General features: G+C 39.9%; 1 protein-coding gene across 1 annotated transcript in view; it reads left to right on the top strand.

Moving 5' to 3' along the window:
- LOC126253699 (dedicator of cytokinesis protein 1) overlaps positions 1-15425 on the top strand; it is a 443179-nt gene that overhangs the window by 103961 nt on the left and 323793 nt on the right. The window contains exons 8-11 of the mRNA XM_049955225.1: positions 5488-5617; positions 8161-8367; positions 8464-8739; positions 14681-14849. Of these exons, the coding sequence (XP_049811182.1) occupies positions 5488-5617; positions 8161-8367; positions 8464-8739; positions 14681-14849 (782 nt within the window). The remainder of the gene's footprint in view (positions 1-5487; positions 5618-8160; positions 8368-8463; positions 8740-14680; positions 14850-15425) is intronic.

Genomic DNA, 15425 nt, shown 5'->3' with positions numbered 1-15425 from the left:
ACTAATATACTGAAATTAATATAATAGAGGGAAACATTCCACGTGGGAAAAATTTATCAAAAAACAAAGATGATGTGACTTACCAAACGAAAGCGCTGGCAGGTTGAAAGACACACAAACAAACACAAACATACACACAAAATTCAAGCTTTCGCAACAAACTTGCCTCATCCGGAAAGAGGGAAGGAGAGGGAAAGACGAAAGGATGTGGGTTTTAAGGGAGAGTGGAATGTTTCCCTCTATTATATTAATATCATTAATTTGAACCCAACAATTACGTTTGTTATTGTCACTGTTGCCTTTCGAAATCTTTCCTGTCATCTTATTTTCTCTTTGTGTTTTTGCCAGTAGTTTCACTTTGTATTCACCTTCTCCTTTTTACCGTAATCTGCTATACTATTTTATCCCGCCTATATACGACTCCTTACCCTCTCCCTTAAAACCCACATCCTTTCATCTTTCCCTCTCCTTCCCTCTTTCCTGATGAGGCAACAGTTTGTTGCAAAAGCTTGAATTTTGTGTGTATGTTTGTGTTTGTTTGTGTGTCTTTCGACCTGCCAGCACTTTTGTTTGGTAAGTCACATCATCTTTGTTTTTTGATAAACTAATATACTGAAAGATTGATAAAGACCCACAGGAGGAGTAGAAAGAAAAAAAAAGTGTTGTTGAATTATTCTTCTTTTCTGCAAAAAGATTAAGACTTCAGAACTCTGCTCCACCGAGTTTATAGGGTGTTCCGAAGATTCAAAAAAGTCTTCTATTACATCGTACTGTGAACAATATCGGCACTCTTTACACTTAACTTGGCTAGAAATCTTGCTTCTGTATTGAGACTTTCCCACGAAAGTGCTTTAATCATACTCACAACTCTTGTGATTTTATTAATAGCCTGATGTCACTTTAACCCAGTGAATCAGACTTGTTAGTAAGCTTCGATTTTGTCTTACACTTCCCAAGGCTTTCCACCCGTGGTTTCATTGGCAGTAAGTTCAAAGCCGATATAACAGCTCTGTTTCATCATGCTCTTCCCTTAATCTACTTTTCATTCAACACTGAATGTTTGGAGCAAGAACAGTCCACAGATGTACTGCTGGTCCATAGTGTCCAACGGACACAGTATTTCAGCGATCAGACATGTCGCCATCGTCAGGTGCGCTGACGAACTTAGCTCCTGAGGGCGGGCAGCAGTATTAAATCCCCTCCCCTCACGAGGCATTCTCTCCGTGGTCCTCACCCGCACATCGGCAGTCGCTGAGACGCTAGCATCGGCGTCTGTGGTGGCGTCAGTGTAATTGCCTCATCCGCCCTAGTCGCCGTCTAAAAAAGACGCTCAGCAAAGGAAACGAATGGGCGACTAGGGCGGATGTGGCCACCACAGACGCCGATGCTAGCGTCTCAGCGACTGCCGATGTGCGGGTGCGGACCACGGAGAGAACGCCTCATGAGGGGAGGGGATTTAATACGGCTGCCCGCCCTCAGGAGCTTTCGTCAGCACACCTGACGATGGCAACATGTCTGATTGCCGAAATATTGTGCCCGTTGGACACTATGGACCGGCAGTACACCCGTGAACTGTTCAAACAAGAAATACGCCAGGAGAAACTGAAGAATCACAAATGTTTGGAGCAAATTGGCAGTGTAGCTGTGGGTAGTCCTCTCTCCCTTCTGGCAGTAAACTTCTGTATGGAAGACTTTCAGGAGAGGGCTTTTGATGTGGCAGAACTTAAGTTTTCTGGCAATGTGTTGATGTGATACTTTTGTAGTGTGACGCTGCGGTGAAGAACAACTCTCATGCTTTCTGCAGCATATGAATTCTATCCATGAGAATGTCCTGTTTAAGACTGAAGTGAAGGAGGATGGCTGTCTACCATTTCTGGACATTTTGGTCAGTCGGAAAGTGGATGGATCATTGGGGCATTCCATTTACTGTTAGCCCACACATACAGACCTCTATTTATAGGTGTCTAACTGTGATCACCCGTCACAAATTATGGGGGTCCTTCGAACATTGGAGCGTTGGGCACATGTTGCATGTGATAGAGAGACAGTCTTGCAGAAGAAATGGAACATTTACAATCTGTGCTGAAAGATAATAACAGCTTAAAAGGAGGAAGAAACATGACCACCCACAAAATCAAGAGAAGAAGGAGCTGTTCAAGTCCATGACATTCCTCCCACATTTCGGCAATATTTCGTTGAAATTGGGCAGAATCCTAAGGAAACATTATTTCAAAGTAATCTTCCAGGCACCTACAAAGATTTGTGCTCTTCTCTGTTTGATAAAGGGTGATCTGAAATTGCGGAGGGCTGGAATTTATTTATTTATTTATTTATTTATTTAACCTGGCAAGATTAGGGCCATCAGGCCCTCTCTTACATCTAACCAGGCATTCTACTTATTTTACATTCATATGTTTTAGTAGGCATGTTAAACTACATCTAGTACAAAAAGTGAAATAAACAATTTGAAAGGTACACCTGGAAAAATACATACATATAGAGTTTATATTCTTAGATCACAAGTACTGTTATAATTAGACATTATTGAACAGACAGATTTGAGATAGGAGTGCTGGCAGCAGGGAGTATGAGGGAGACTCATGGTGAAGGGAGGAGAAGAATAGAGAGACATGATGAAACATAATTAAGGAAATATAAAGGAAAAGAAGATTGCGTGGCTAATAGAGATAGATGAAGAGGAAGGCATCTCAGGAGCAAGATAGGAGACGCTAGCTTTGCTATTTGACAGATGAGGGAATTGCCCTTGTACATTAATTTTGTGGAGAACTTTATGAGGATGATAGTAGGAAATGCTTCAACTTCTTCTTAAAAGCAGCAGGAGATTGAATTTTGCGCAAGGTAAGGGGCAGTTTGTTCCAGAGGCAGACAGCGGCAACTGAGAAGGAGTTTGCAAAAGTTTTTGTTTTGTGAGTGGGCACAGTTAGGATACGAAATAAGAGTGACCTCGTGTTACGATTATGATGACATGACAGGTTTTTAATCTCTGAAGCAAGGTACTGGGGTGCTTGCGTGACGAGGAGTCGGTGGAGTAGACATAGAGTGTGGTAGTCACGCAATTTGTCCGGCCGCAGCCACCCTAGCTCGGAGTATGAAGCACTAACATGATCGTATCGGCGAATGTTGCAGGTCTAACGCACACAGGCATTCATGGTTAGCTCTAGCCGTCTTTTTTTTTCACTACTCATGCCTTGTTGAATCACATCACAATAGTGGAGGTTCGGTAGAACGAGTGCTTGCACGAGCTGGCGTTTCAAGTCCTGTGGAAATATGTTCCGAAACTTTTTGAGAGCATAGAGACAAGCAGACGTCTTTCGGTACACTGCGACTGTATTCTCCGCCCAGTTGAGATGCTCATCCAAAGTTACACCCAAGTTCTTCACTGTTGTCTGATATGGTATTGGAGTACCGTCGAGCAGAATAGGAGGTAGCCGTTCGCGGGAATCTGAACTTATTAATTTCTGATGGGCTATTAAGATTACTTGCGTCTTTTTTGCATTTAGTTTAAGCCCCAGATTTTTCGCCCATGTCCCTACTGAAGACAGATCATCGTTCATCTGAGCGATTGCAGTGTTTACATCTTCAGGTCTGACGCTTAGGTAGAGCTGGAGGTCGTCGGCATAGAAATGATATTTACAGGAGGACAGAACCGACGAAATATCGTTGACATATAAAGAAAACAAAAGTGGTCCTAAGACTGATCCTTGTGGCACTCCCGAGGAAACATGTTTCCAGGAAGATTTTTCATTTACGCAGACAACACATTGCTGTCTGTCTTTTAAGTAGCTTTCAAACCATCTCATTGCACTATCAGAGAAATTAAGCTGTTGCATTTTTCTGAGCAATATGTCAAAGTTAACAGTGTCAAAAGCTTTGCTGAATTTAGAGAATACTGTGGTAGTGTGGCAAAGCAGTGGCAGTGTGGTGAAACAATACGCACAGTACATGAAAGGTTCATTGAACGTGAGTGCCACACTCACCTTTTGCAGCCCAGTAAATCAGCCATAGCTTAGCATTGTACGGATTTTTCTGCCAAGAAAATCTTGGACTCAGTGATATCCTTCTGGGATTCAATTATTAAGAAATTGGTGAAAATACATTTGACGGAAGGTCTGATTAATCGTGGTGGTGGCTTTCAACTGAATAAGATGTGGGACCTGTTGATTTCTTTCATTTTTTTTAGAAAGAAAATATTTTATGACTAATGAGATGCCTAACAATACTTAATTTTATTTATTTGACACCTGAATTTTTAACTCTGTGAGCCCACATTCTGACAGAGAACATACAAGTAGTATTACCATTATGCATGTGCCTGCATGTCATAGGTGGGGCAGTGTTCAAACAGGGCACAAAACTCAACAGAGGGCACTCATGTAGTAGCTGCCTCTGCACCTGCATCTCTGTACCATTTTTTGGTATAAAGTTAGCAATGTGAACTAGCAGCCTCCAGTGCAAAACACTCACCTCAAGATGCCTGAATACTTGTCAGCCAGAATATTGAAACAAGAAGTTTGTTCACCTGACTGAAATACCGAAACTTCATTAAATATATGTTCAGTAAATTACAAAGAATGAGAAAGAATGCTATACTAAGAATGCCACTTACACATACACTCACCAAAGTTGACATCCATGAAAATACAGAATACCACCAAGTGATATTTTGTGATCTTTCAAAGACATTTGACTGTGCACATCTCAACTTTTGGTAGAAAGATTGAAGTTTTTTATAGAACAATGTTGCAGCTAACAAATAGTCTTTAGTTATTTGTCACAAGGAGAAAGCATGAAATTGTATCAGGTAATTAAATATTTGTAACAGCAGGGGAGCAGTCGTTTAAAAAGCTTAAGGGCGTATCTTTGTCACAACAGAAAGGTGGTATGGAAAGAGGGCTGGCAGGGGTTGCGAGTAAAAAGCAAAAAACGAAGACAGCCAGAGTTCCCAGGCGGTCACCCATATGGGTACCGACGTTGTTGCTTAACTTCGGTGATCGGACGAGAACCGGTGTATTCAACACGGTATGGCCGTTGGCGTCTTTATAATGTAGTCGCACGACAGAAGACGCATTCGCCTCTTCTCCCAACACCAGCAATCGCCATTTTCGGTGGCACATTTGACGCAAAGCACGTCCTTCCACCTCGAAGGCGGCGCGGAGTGCGCGCTTAGCGTCTCGTAGGTGACTGCCGGACGTAGGTGAGACACACAACACAGCTGCTCGATGCACTGCCTGACATTTGCTTGGTGTGTGCAGCCTCCGACACTCGTGGGCTGTTGGCAAATCATTACTGCAGTTCCAAAAATTAATAGTAAGTCTGCTCTTATTTATCAGTAAATGTAGGTTTTCCTGCTTTTAACTGCTATGTTTGAAACAATTAACTCTTCTTTAATTAACCCCAAAAATGATCTGGACTAACTTAGGAAATGTTTGATAAACACCATGTGAAAAAGAAATTTTTGTTTTGCAGATGTGCAGAACGTGATAACTTAGATGGAACGCTCCGTCGAATACTTCTGCTAAAAGAAGTCCCTCAGAGAGACCATAAAGGGCACGGACTTTGGATTAGTCTGAAGTTACTTCATGGAGACATTAAGCAGGTACATTTGACTGGATCTTATCTATTTATTCAAATAACAGCTCAAACAATAACGGAATGACAAAAGATTATGATTTAGTGCCTTGTCAAGATAATCCAAGCAGTGTGTCATTTGGAAAATGAAAATGAATAATTTTGTTTTAATATTATGAAAAGTAAAGTTTCTATTCACAATATAGTGGAGATGCTGAGTCACAGATAGATGCAACAAAAAGACTGTCACAAATAAGCTTTTGTCCAACAAGGCCTTTGTCAAAAAATAGACGACGGAAAGAAACACACACACACACACACACACACACACACACACACACACAAAAAAAACTCTTCACGCAGTATCGTATCTCTCATTTCATCTTCATCTACATCCTCTTCCATTACCATAATATTGTCCTCAAGTACATTGCCCTTGTATAGGCCCTCTATATACTCCCTCCACCTTTCTGCTTTCCCTTCTTTGCTTAGAACTGGGTTTCCATCTGAGCTCTTGATATTCATACAAGTGGTTCTCTGTTCTCCAAAGGTCTCTTTAATTTTTCTGTAGGCAATATCTATCTTACCCCTAGTGAGATAACCCTCTACATCCTTACATTTGTCCTTTAGCCATCCCTGCTTAGCAATTTTGCAGTTCCTGTCAATCTTGTTTTTGAGACGTTTGTATTCCTTCATTTACTGCATTTTTATATTTTCTCCTTTCATCAATTAAATTCAGTATTTCTTCTGTTACCCAAGGATTTCTACTATCCCTCGTCTTTTTACCTATTTGATCCTCTGCTGCCTTCACTACTTCATCCCTCAAAGCTACCCATTCTTCTTCTACTGTATTTATTTCCCCCATTCCTATCAATTGTTCCCTTATGCTCTCCCTGAAACTCTGTACAACCTCTGGTTCTTTCAGTTTATCCAGGTCCCATCTCCTTAAATTCCCACCTTTTTGCAGTTTCTTCAGTTTTAATCTACAGTTCATAACCAATAGATTGTGGTCAGAGTCCACATCTGCTCCTGGAAATGTCTTACAATTTAAAACCTGGTTCCTAAATCTCTGCCTTACCATTATGTAATCTATCTGAAACCTGTCAGTATCTCCAGGCTTCTTCCATGTATACAACCTTCTTTCATGATTCTTGAACCAAGTGTTAGCTATGATTAAGTTATGCTCTGTGCAAAATTCTACCAGACGGCTTCCTCTTTCATTTCTTCCCCCCCCAATCCATATTCACCTACTATGTTTCCTTCTCCCCCTTTTCGTACTTCTTCTTAATATTATTGTATGTATTGGTATATTAGAATGTTCTGAGTGGGATCTAAATAACAATTGAGAATGCAGCATGAAATTGGGATGATTGGAAACTGTCGGAGGGAAGAGTTATAGTAAGAGCATAATACAGAAGAAAGAACTATGGAGATGGCAGCTGCCTAGTAGTGTGTGACTTGACTCATGTGGAATGCAGGAAGAGTTCCTGTGAGTGGTGGAAGGAAGTAGTAGTTTACACAGGAACTGATAAGGACTGATGGGATAAGGGAGGTATTAGTACATAAGGATAAGATAAAGTAGCTGCAGAAAAGAAAATGCTAAAATAAAATAATGTGAGTACCAGTCAATGGAAAAAAAAAAAAAATTATTTCCAAACAGAACTGCCCTTTCAGCAGTGCAAGTGATCCTGTAATCTCCTCCAGAAGCAATATATTGTTTCTGTCTATGCTCCATGTCTGTTCTCCTATTCTTGTTCATAAATTCTTTCTTCCTGCTTCATTTTTTACTTGTGTTGCTTCCATACTTACTTAATTTTGTCTGTTTATTATTTTCACTCCATCATAATCGTAAGCAGTTTGATATCCACTGCTGGATAAAGGTTTCCTGTAGACTTTGCCATCCAGTACTGTCTTCAGCTGTGCACATCCTTGTAAGAGGTGTTCAGTCATTATTGGCTGCTTTTGAACTCAATTTTCTAAAATTTTCACTGCAAATATTTTGAATTTCCTTTCTTACATTGCTGCTGAAAAGTGTTTGTAAAGTACCTAAAGCTAATCACATTAATTATGAGCTATATCCAAGCATTGTAATGAGGTCATTTATTATTTGCACTCATTACTTTCATCGCCAATAATTTCTTGAACTAACCTTACACGTCTAAACAAATATTTCGAGCTTCAGCAATGGGAGGGTGGCGTATTCACATATTTATTTAACATTTTTGTCTGTTAATAACAACATCTTTATTATTTATTTTAAACTTGTATTTGCACAAACAAAATCATTGTCTTTTTAATACCTCTGGGTTGTGAACTGAGAATCACAGTTGAACTTGGACTTGATCAGCAGAACTTTGCCAGTAAAGATGATCCTGCTTCACGGCAATATAACGTACAATTAACATGTATACAATGCAGATTTCCATGTTGGGCTTGATCTGAGCTAATTTTCTGTGTTAATCTAAGGTTAACTGCTTTGTACAATCATTTGTTAGAGATGTATTTCATTATAATTTTCGTTTATGAACAAGTAACATTAATTTGTTTGTTGTATTTTTTATTATTTTGCAGGTGAGAGAAGAGAACCCTCATCTTGTTCTTGGTAATGTTGCAGTTGCCAGGAAAATGGGCTTTCCTGAAGTAATTCTTCCCGGTGATGTTAGAAATGATCTGTACCTTATGCTTGTTTCTGGTGAATTTTCTAAAGGCAGCAAGTCTACTGACAAAAATGTTGAAGTCACTGTAAAAGTCTGCAATGAGAAAGGTCAGAGCATTCCTGTAAGTTGGTCAACAATTTTTGAAACATTATTTCAGCATGATTATTGCAATGTTTGTTGAAGTTTCTAAATTCCTTTTGCCTCCTAAATTTCACAGGGTGTTATAACATTAGGTGGTGGTGTCGAACCATTAAATGAGTATCGTTCTGTGATCTACTATCATGAAGATAGGCCAAGATGGTGCGAGATTTTTAAAGTAGCAATTCCAATAGAAGAATTCAAAGCGAGCCATTTGAAATTTACTTTTAAACATCGGTCATCGACTGAAGCCAAAGACAAATCTGAGAAACCATTTGCCATGTCATATGTTACATTGATGCAGGAAAATGGCACAACATTGGAAGATTCACTCCATGAATTACTTGTTTACAAGGTAAGTATGTTTTTATTATTAAGTATACTGTTGGCAAAAAAATGGCAACACCAAGAAGGAATTGTGCGGCACAAACAAAAATTGGTAGGCATGTTTCTACATCTGAAAGATGGATGTCTACTAGAATTTGTAGCAGTTGCGTAAGTGTAGTGCCAATAGTGTCACTATGTGGCTGAAAATCAGGTTTGCATTAAATACATGTTGCAACGGTCATGAGTGTTAGTTATGTTAATCAAGAATGCCTTTAAGGTGGCAAAGAAAGCCATCATTAACACCTCACCAAGTTTGAAAGATCTTTGTACGTCCATATTAAAATTTGATGATGGTGGGACATTAGCTGGTGTAAATTTTATTAAAAATGAAACACTTCCATCTGTTCTTAAGATTTCATATTTATTTGGCTACTAGTTTCGACGTTGCGTCAAAGCCAACTTCAGGCCCTATATAACACACCATACATAAAACAAACAATGTGAGACATCAGTAGTCTGTGAGCTATTGTACAAAATAAACATATTATAAACATATTATATAAAGGATGAAATCATTAAAAGTAGTTACATTTCGTTCATTTTCACTAATCTACCGTGGCATTAGCAATTTATATGGTACAAACAAGTACAAATGAAGTTATATATACACGGTTATTTCCGTTATTGGTCAATACCAGACATTTGAATGAAAATGGGGGTATATATAAGTATTGATCTATAACGGAAATAACTGTGTATATATAACCTCATTTGTACTTGTTTGTACCATATAAATTGCTAATGTCGAGGTAAATTGCATCATAGTGAAAATGAACGAAATGTATGTCGTAACTGCAACCAGGACAGTCGCGGGGTAGCAATGACGGAAAGCGCGGCGGGACCCACGGAGAGGCCCGCGAAGAACGACACAACGTGAGAGGACGTACACGACAAACGAAGGACAGAACGAATACAACAAGATCGAACAAGGAAACAAACACGTCCACTTGTACACAGAACAAGGAAGTAAGCTGTCTAGTGCGAAGCGAGGTGTAAACCGACGTACACGAGATTATACTCGCTGGCTGAGTGCGAGGCAGGCGCTTAAGTACGCTATCGGGGGTGCCGCTATTGGCCGCTGGAACCACGTGTTCCACTGCGGCGCCCTCACACTAAAAGCGGGCCAGGAGAAGCGCGCCGCCACAGCTTACCTCAGGTGCAGAGACCTCTATGGGTATTTGACGTCCGTGAAGTCTGGTGCTGATTAAAGTTCCGCGGCACGCGGTACCAGAATGTAACTACTTTTAATGAATTCATCCTTTATATAATATGTTTATAATATATTTATGTTGTACAATAGCTCACAGACTACTGGTGTCTCACATTGTTTGTTTTATGTATGGTGTGTTATATAGGGCCCGAAGATGGTGTTGACGCACTGTTGAAACTAATTGCCAAATAAATATGAAATCTTAAGTACAGCTGGAGGAGTTTTATTTTTAATTTAAAAAAAGTTTTGAAAGAGGTCATGTAATAGGGCTACAAGAAGCTGGATATTCCTTCTTTGATATTGCAGAAAGACTTAGCAGGAATGTAGCCACTGTACACAGTTGCTGGCAGTGGTGGTCACAAGAATATAAGCTCACAAGAAGGCTGGGCTCCAGACGGCCACATGGCACTGCTGACAGGGTAGACCATCATGTTCAGCATATGTCTCTGGTGCATCGTACTGCATCTGCAGCAACTATTTGAACAGCAGTTGGCACCACAGTGAAGCAGTCAACTGTTACAAATTGGTTGCTTCAAGGACAACTCCGAGCCAGATGCCCTGTGGTGTGCATTCCACTAAACCCCAACCATCACCATTTTCTACTTTAGTGGTAGCAAGCTAGAGCTGATTGGAGGACACGGTGGAGGTGTGTTATGTTTTCTGATGAAAGTTGTTTCCACCTGAGTGCCAGTGACGCCCATGTGTTGGCTAGGAGGAGGCCAGTTGAGGACCTGCAACCAACCAGTCTGTGTGCTAGGCACTCTGGACCTACATTTGGAGTTATGGTCGTAGGTGTGATTTCGTAGATAGCAGGAGTACTCTTGTGATTATCCCACACACCCTGACTGCAAAATTGTAGGTCAGTGTGGGGATTTGATCTTTTGTGCTGCCGGATAACACTAACAACATACAGTTGTTGCAACCCAACGTGCTCTACAGAGTGTCGACTTGTTGCCTTGGCTTGCTCAATCGACAGGTCTGTCTCCAATCGAGCTCATGTGGTACATCACTGTGTGACAACTCCACAATCAGCATGAATTGTCCCTCTGTTGAATGACCAAGACCAACAGGCATGGAACTCCATCTGACAATCTGGCATCTGGCACCTGTACAACACTGTGCATGCACATTTACAAGCTTGCGTCCAGCATTATGCTTCAGGACATGTCCTACCAACCGATGCCTTCTTCTAGTCAAGTTGTGCCACAAACTCCTCTTCGCCCCAATTCTATTCAATACCTCCTCATTAGTTATGTGTTCTACCCATCTAATCTTCAGCATTCTTCTGTAGCACCACATTTCGAAAGCTTCTATTCTCTTCTTGTTCAAACTATTTATCGTCCATGTCTCACTTCCATACATGGCTACACTCCATGCAAATACTTTCAGAAACGACTTCCTGACACTTAAATCTATACTCGATGTTAACAAATTTCTCTTCTTCAGAAACGCTTTCCTTGCCATTGCCAGTCTACATTTTATATACTCTCTACTTCGACCATCATCAGTTGGTTTGCTCCCCAAATAGCAAAACTCCTTTACTACTTTAAGTGTCTCATTTCCTAATCTAATTCCCTCAGCATCACCCTATTTCTTCTCCATGGATTTTAATACCTACTCTGAATTTTTCTTTTGTTTCCTTTACTGCTTGCTCAATATACAGATTGAATAACATCGGGGAGAGGCTACAACCCTGTCTCACTCCCTTCCCAACCACTGCTTCCCTTTTGTGCCCCTAGACTCTTATAACTGCCATCTGGTTTCTGTACAAATTGTAAATAGCATTTCACTCCCTGTATTTTACCCCTGCCAACTTCAGATTTTCAAAGAGAGTTTTTCAGTCAACATTGTCAAAAGCTTTCTCTAAGTCCAAAAATGCTAAAAACATGGGTTTGCCTTTCCTTAATCTTTCTTCTAAGATAAGTCGTAGGGTCAGTATCGCCTCGCGTGCTCCAACATTTCTACGGAATCCAAAATGATCTTCCCAAATGTCGGCTTCTACCAGTTTTTCCATTCATCTGTAAAGAATTCGCGTTAGTATTTTGCAGCTGTGACTTATTAAACTGATAGTTCGGTAATTTTCACATCTGTCAACACCTGCTTTCTTTGGGATTGGAATTATTACATTCTTCTTGAAGTCTGAGGGTATTTCGCCTGTTTCATACATCTTGCTCACCAGATGGTAGAGTTTTTCAGGACTGGCTCTCCCAAGGCCGTCAGTAGTTCTAAAGGAATGTTGTCTACTCCCGGGGCCTTGTTTCGACTCAGGTCTTTTAGTGCTCTGTCAAACTCTTCACACAGTATCATATCTCCCATTTCATCTTCATCTACATTCTCTTCCATTTCCATAATATTGTTCTCAAGTACATCGCCCTTGTATAGACACTCTATGTACTCCTTCCACCTTTCTGCTTTCCCTTCTTTGCTTAGAACTGGGTTTCCATCTGAGCTCTTGATATTCATACAAGTGGTTCTCTATTCTCCAAAGGTCTCTTTAATTTTCCTGTTGGCAGTATCTACCTTGCCCCTAGTGAGATAAGCCTCTACATCCTTACATTTGTCCTCTAGCCATCCTTGCAATGTTAATCACATAAATATGTTACCCAGGCAAATGTACTCCTGACATTTCGTTATTTTACATTAATTATCTTTTGGTGTTGTGATTTTTTTTTATTTAGCCAATGTATTTGATTCAAATGGGACAAATATGAAAAAGTAAATAAAGCATCACTAAATACTAATTATTTGTGAATGTCTTTCAGATCTATCAAAAATATTTCATTACGTGTTATGAATGTTATTGAACCGTCTTTAATAAAAAAAGCAAGAACTGTTATTTTGAACTAGAAAAAAGCATTGCCTTTGACACCCATGCATTCTCAAATCAGTTTCTGATGTTTACATAAATGCTATTAGCCTTTATCCAAAACTTGCACCCTTGAAATTTCTGTAACGGTTCAGAAGCTGATGAAGAAAGTAATTTTCATTTTAATTGGGCAATTAGAGGGGTGACGGTGTGGGCGGGAGGGGTAGGTGGCGAGGGGGAGGAGGAGGAGGAGGAGGAGGAGGAGGACGAGGAGGACGAGGAGGACCTGGTTCCTCATCCTCTACAGCCAGATTGAAGCCTTTTAAAAGTTATTTGTTTGTACATCTGTTTAGTTCACACTCTCATGGCTACTGTCTGTGGGCACAACTGCTTCTGACGTGAGCAACAGTCTCCTGGAGTGGGTGGTGAGGGTAAGGAGGAGGTATTAGGTGGTGTGAGGGCTGTGGGGAAAGTGCTGGTGCTACCTGAGGGAGTGTGTAGGGATGTGGCGGGGACAAGATAGGGCTACTAGGTGCGTATCATTGTGTGGGGTGGGGGGAGGGAGAAGTAGAAAAATGAAAAGGACTTGTGGTAGCATTAGAAGATTAGATGGAATGTGCATATTGTAATGGAAGCAGGGAGGGGGATAGAAAGGTTGAGAACAGGTAGTAACGAAGGTTAAGGCCAGAGGGGTTACTGGAATGGTGGATATGTTGTTGTTGCTGTATGAATGGGTGAGAGTTACTTTTGAGGTAGGACTTCGTCGAAAAGCTTAAGTATTTCTAGTATTCTTTTTTCTTTCTGCCTGTTCAACTAAGTGTCTGTTCTATCTGACAGCGGCTGCTCTCTGTGTTTAGTAGCAACCTATCTTTTCCATATTGTTGTTATTCCATCCTGGGCTTCCCATTGTTTTATTTATTTTTGAAACTATGATTTTGAACTAATAAAGATATCACAACAATTTTGGAGGAAATTTTTGTGTTGTTTTACAAATGAGTTCTCTTGGATTATTGCACTTTGGAGCAAAGAGAGTTGCTTTGTTTTTCACACCTTTTACACAGTAGAATCCATTGCGTCGTGTGAAAAGCAGCTGCCTCAAAATATGAAAACAAAAGTCTTCATGACAGCATTCATTAAAGAGGAACTCTCTGTTCATAAACTGTGCCGATTTAAAGGGGGGGGGGGGAGACCAGAGTTCATAGATATTTCCGTAACCAACTTACATAATCAGTTTGCGAGCTGATGGATTGGCTCTAGTTCAATGCTGATTCACCAACCAACCAGTGTCTGACAAGAGTGACACATTGCCATTTCTAGAGATTTTGATATACATGAAAGTTGAAGAAACATGGAGGCAAACATGTTTGGAATTTACCTTCCATATTGTAAGCAAGCTTCAACAAAATAGTTCACGTGATGCAAGCAGACACTGTCAAATAATATTCGAAAATATGGAGTCTGAGATCAGTTTGGGACTCATGTGGCGACCATTTTTAACAGTTAGCACTGTAAAATTAATATACTTCCATGCATTTTCCAATTATGAAAAAAGTGCATACTTTGCAAGGAGGAGGACTTCATCTAATTGAACTTAATATTACTGTCTATTGAGCTTGACAAGTAAAGCTATTATTTAAAAAAACTGGAAACTAGTAGTTACAGTGTAAGGTAGTAATTAAAACAGAAATCAGAAATTTGATTACATTGTGTAACTATCACATCAAGACATTACTAATAAAGCTGGTGATTAGACAGCATTTAGACAAATTATTTGTATAAGTTTGGTATAAAGCAGTTACTTTTTCACAGTACTTAATTTCATATTCTGACATTGCTGGTGTGTCTATCTGCAAAATGTGTCCTTACCTGTTTAACTGTGATCTTTCATTTCAGATTGATCATAAAAAGTATGAAGAAAGTGAGCTGGCATATTTGTCACTACCCAGCAGAAGGATACAGCTCACTGAGGGACAGAAACCTGCCGCAGGAGGTCTCTCGCTCAGTTCGAAAGACAGTTTTACAATTGAAACAAATGTTTGCTCAACCAAGCTTACACAGAATGGTATGTTAATACAAGCAATTGTAATTTATTACTCTTATAACTTAATTGTTGTTGAGATTAGCTACAGGATAACAACCTTTCACTCTTTGAAGAAAAAAATAAAATAATTTAAAGGGCCAGTTTTTTCTTCTGAAGCTGCATAGGAGTAGGATGCTACTGTGCAACCAGTTGTTGATATGATAATATACCTGAAAATATGCAATAGCTGAGAACTGATGGAAACAATTAGCTTGGAAGACTGTAATATGAAGAGTAAGTACTTACTGAGACTAGAAGAAGAAAATACTACATGGAAAGTGACAGTAAATTTTGAAATAATAGTTACAGAAACAAAATTTGAGAGTATGCCATGTAATTCTGAAATAAATGTAGAACAACATGATTTTAATTAAAGAGTGATGTTAGTTGCAAATTTATTTGGCAGCTCCCCCCCCCCCCCCCCCCTCCTTGCTTCAGCTGGACTCACATTTACGATGAAAGTTCAAATCTCTGTCCAGTCATCTAGATTTAGGTTTACTATGATTTCCTTAAATCACTTAAGCCAAATGACAGGATGGGTCCTCTGAAAGGGCATGA

Source organism: Schistocerca nitens, chromosome 4, assembly GCF_023898315.1.
Source record: "Schistocerca nitens isolate TAMUIC-IGC-003100 chromosome 4, iqSchNite1.1, whole genome shotgun sequence".
NCBI classification, from domain to species: domain Eukaryota; kingdom Metazoa; phylum Arthropoda; class Insecta; order Orthoptera; family Acrididae; genus Schistocerca; species Schistocerca nitens.
This window is presented reverse-complemented; position numbering and strand designations above follow the sequence as displayed.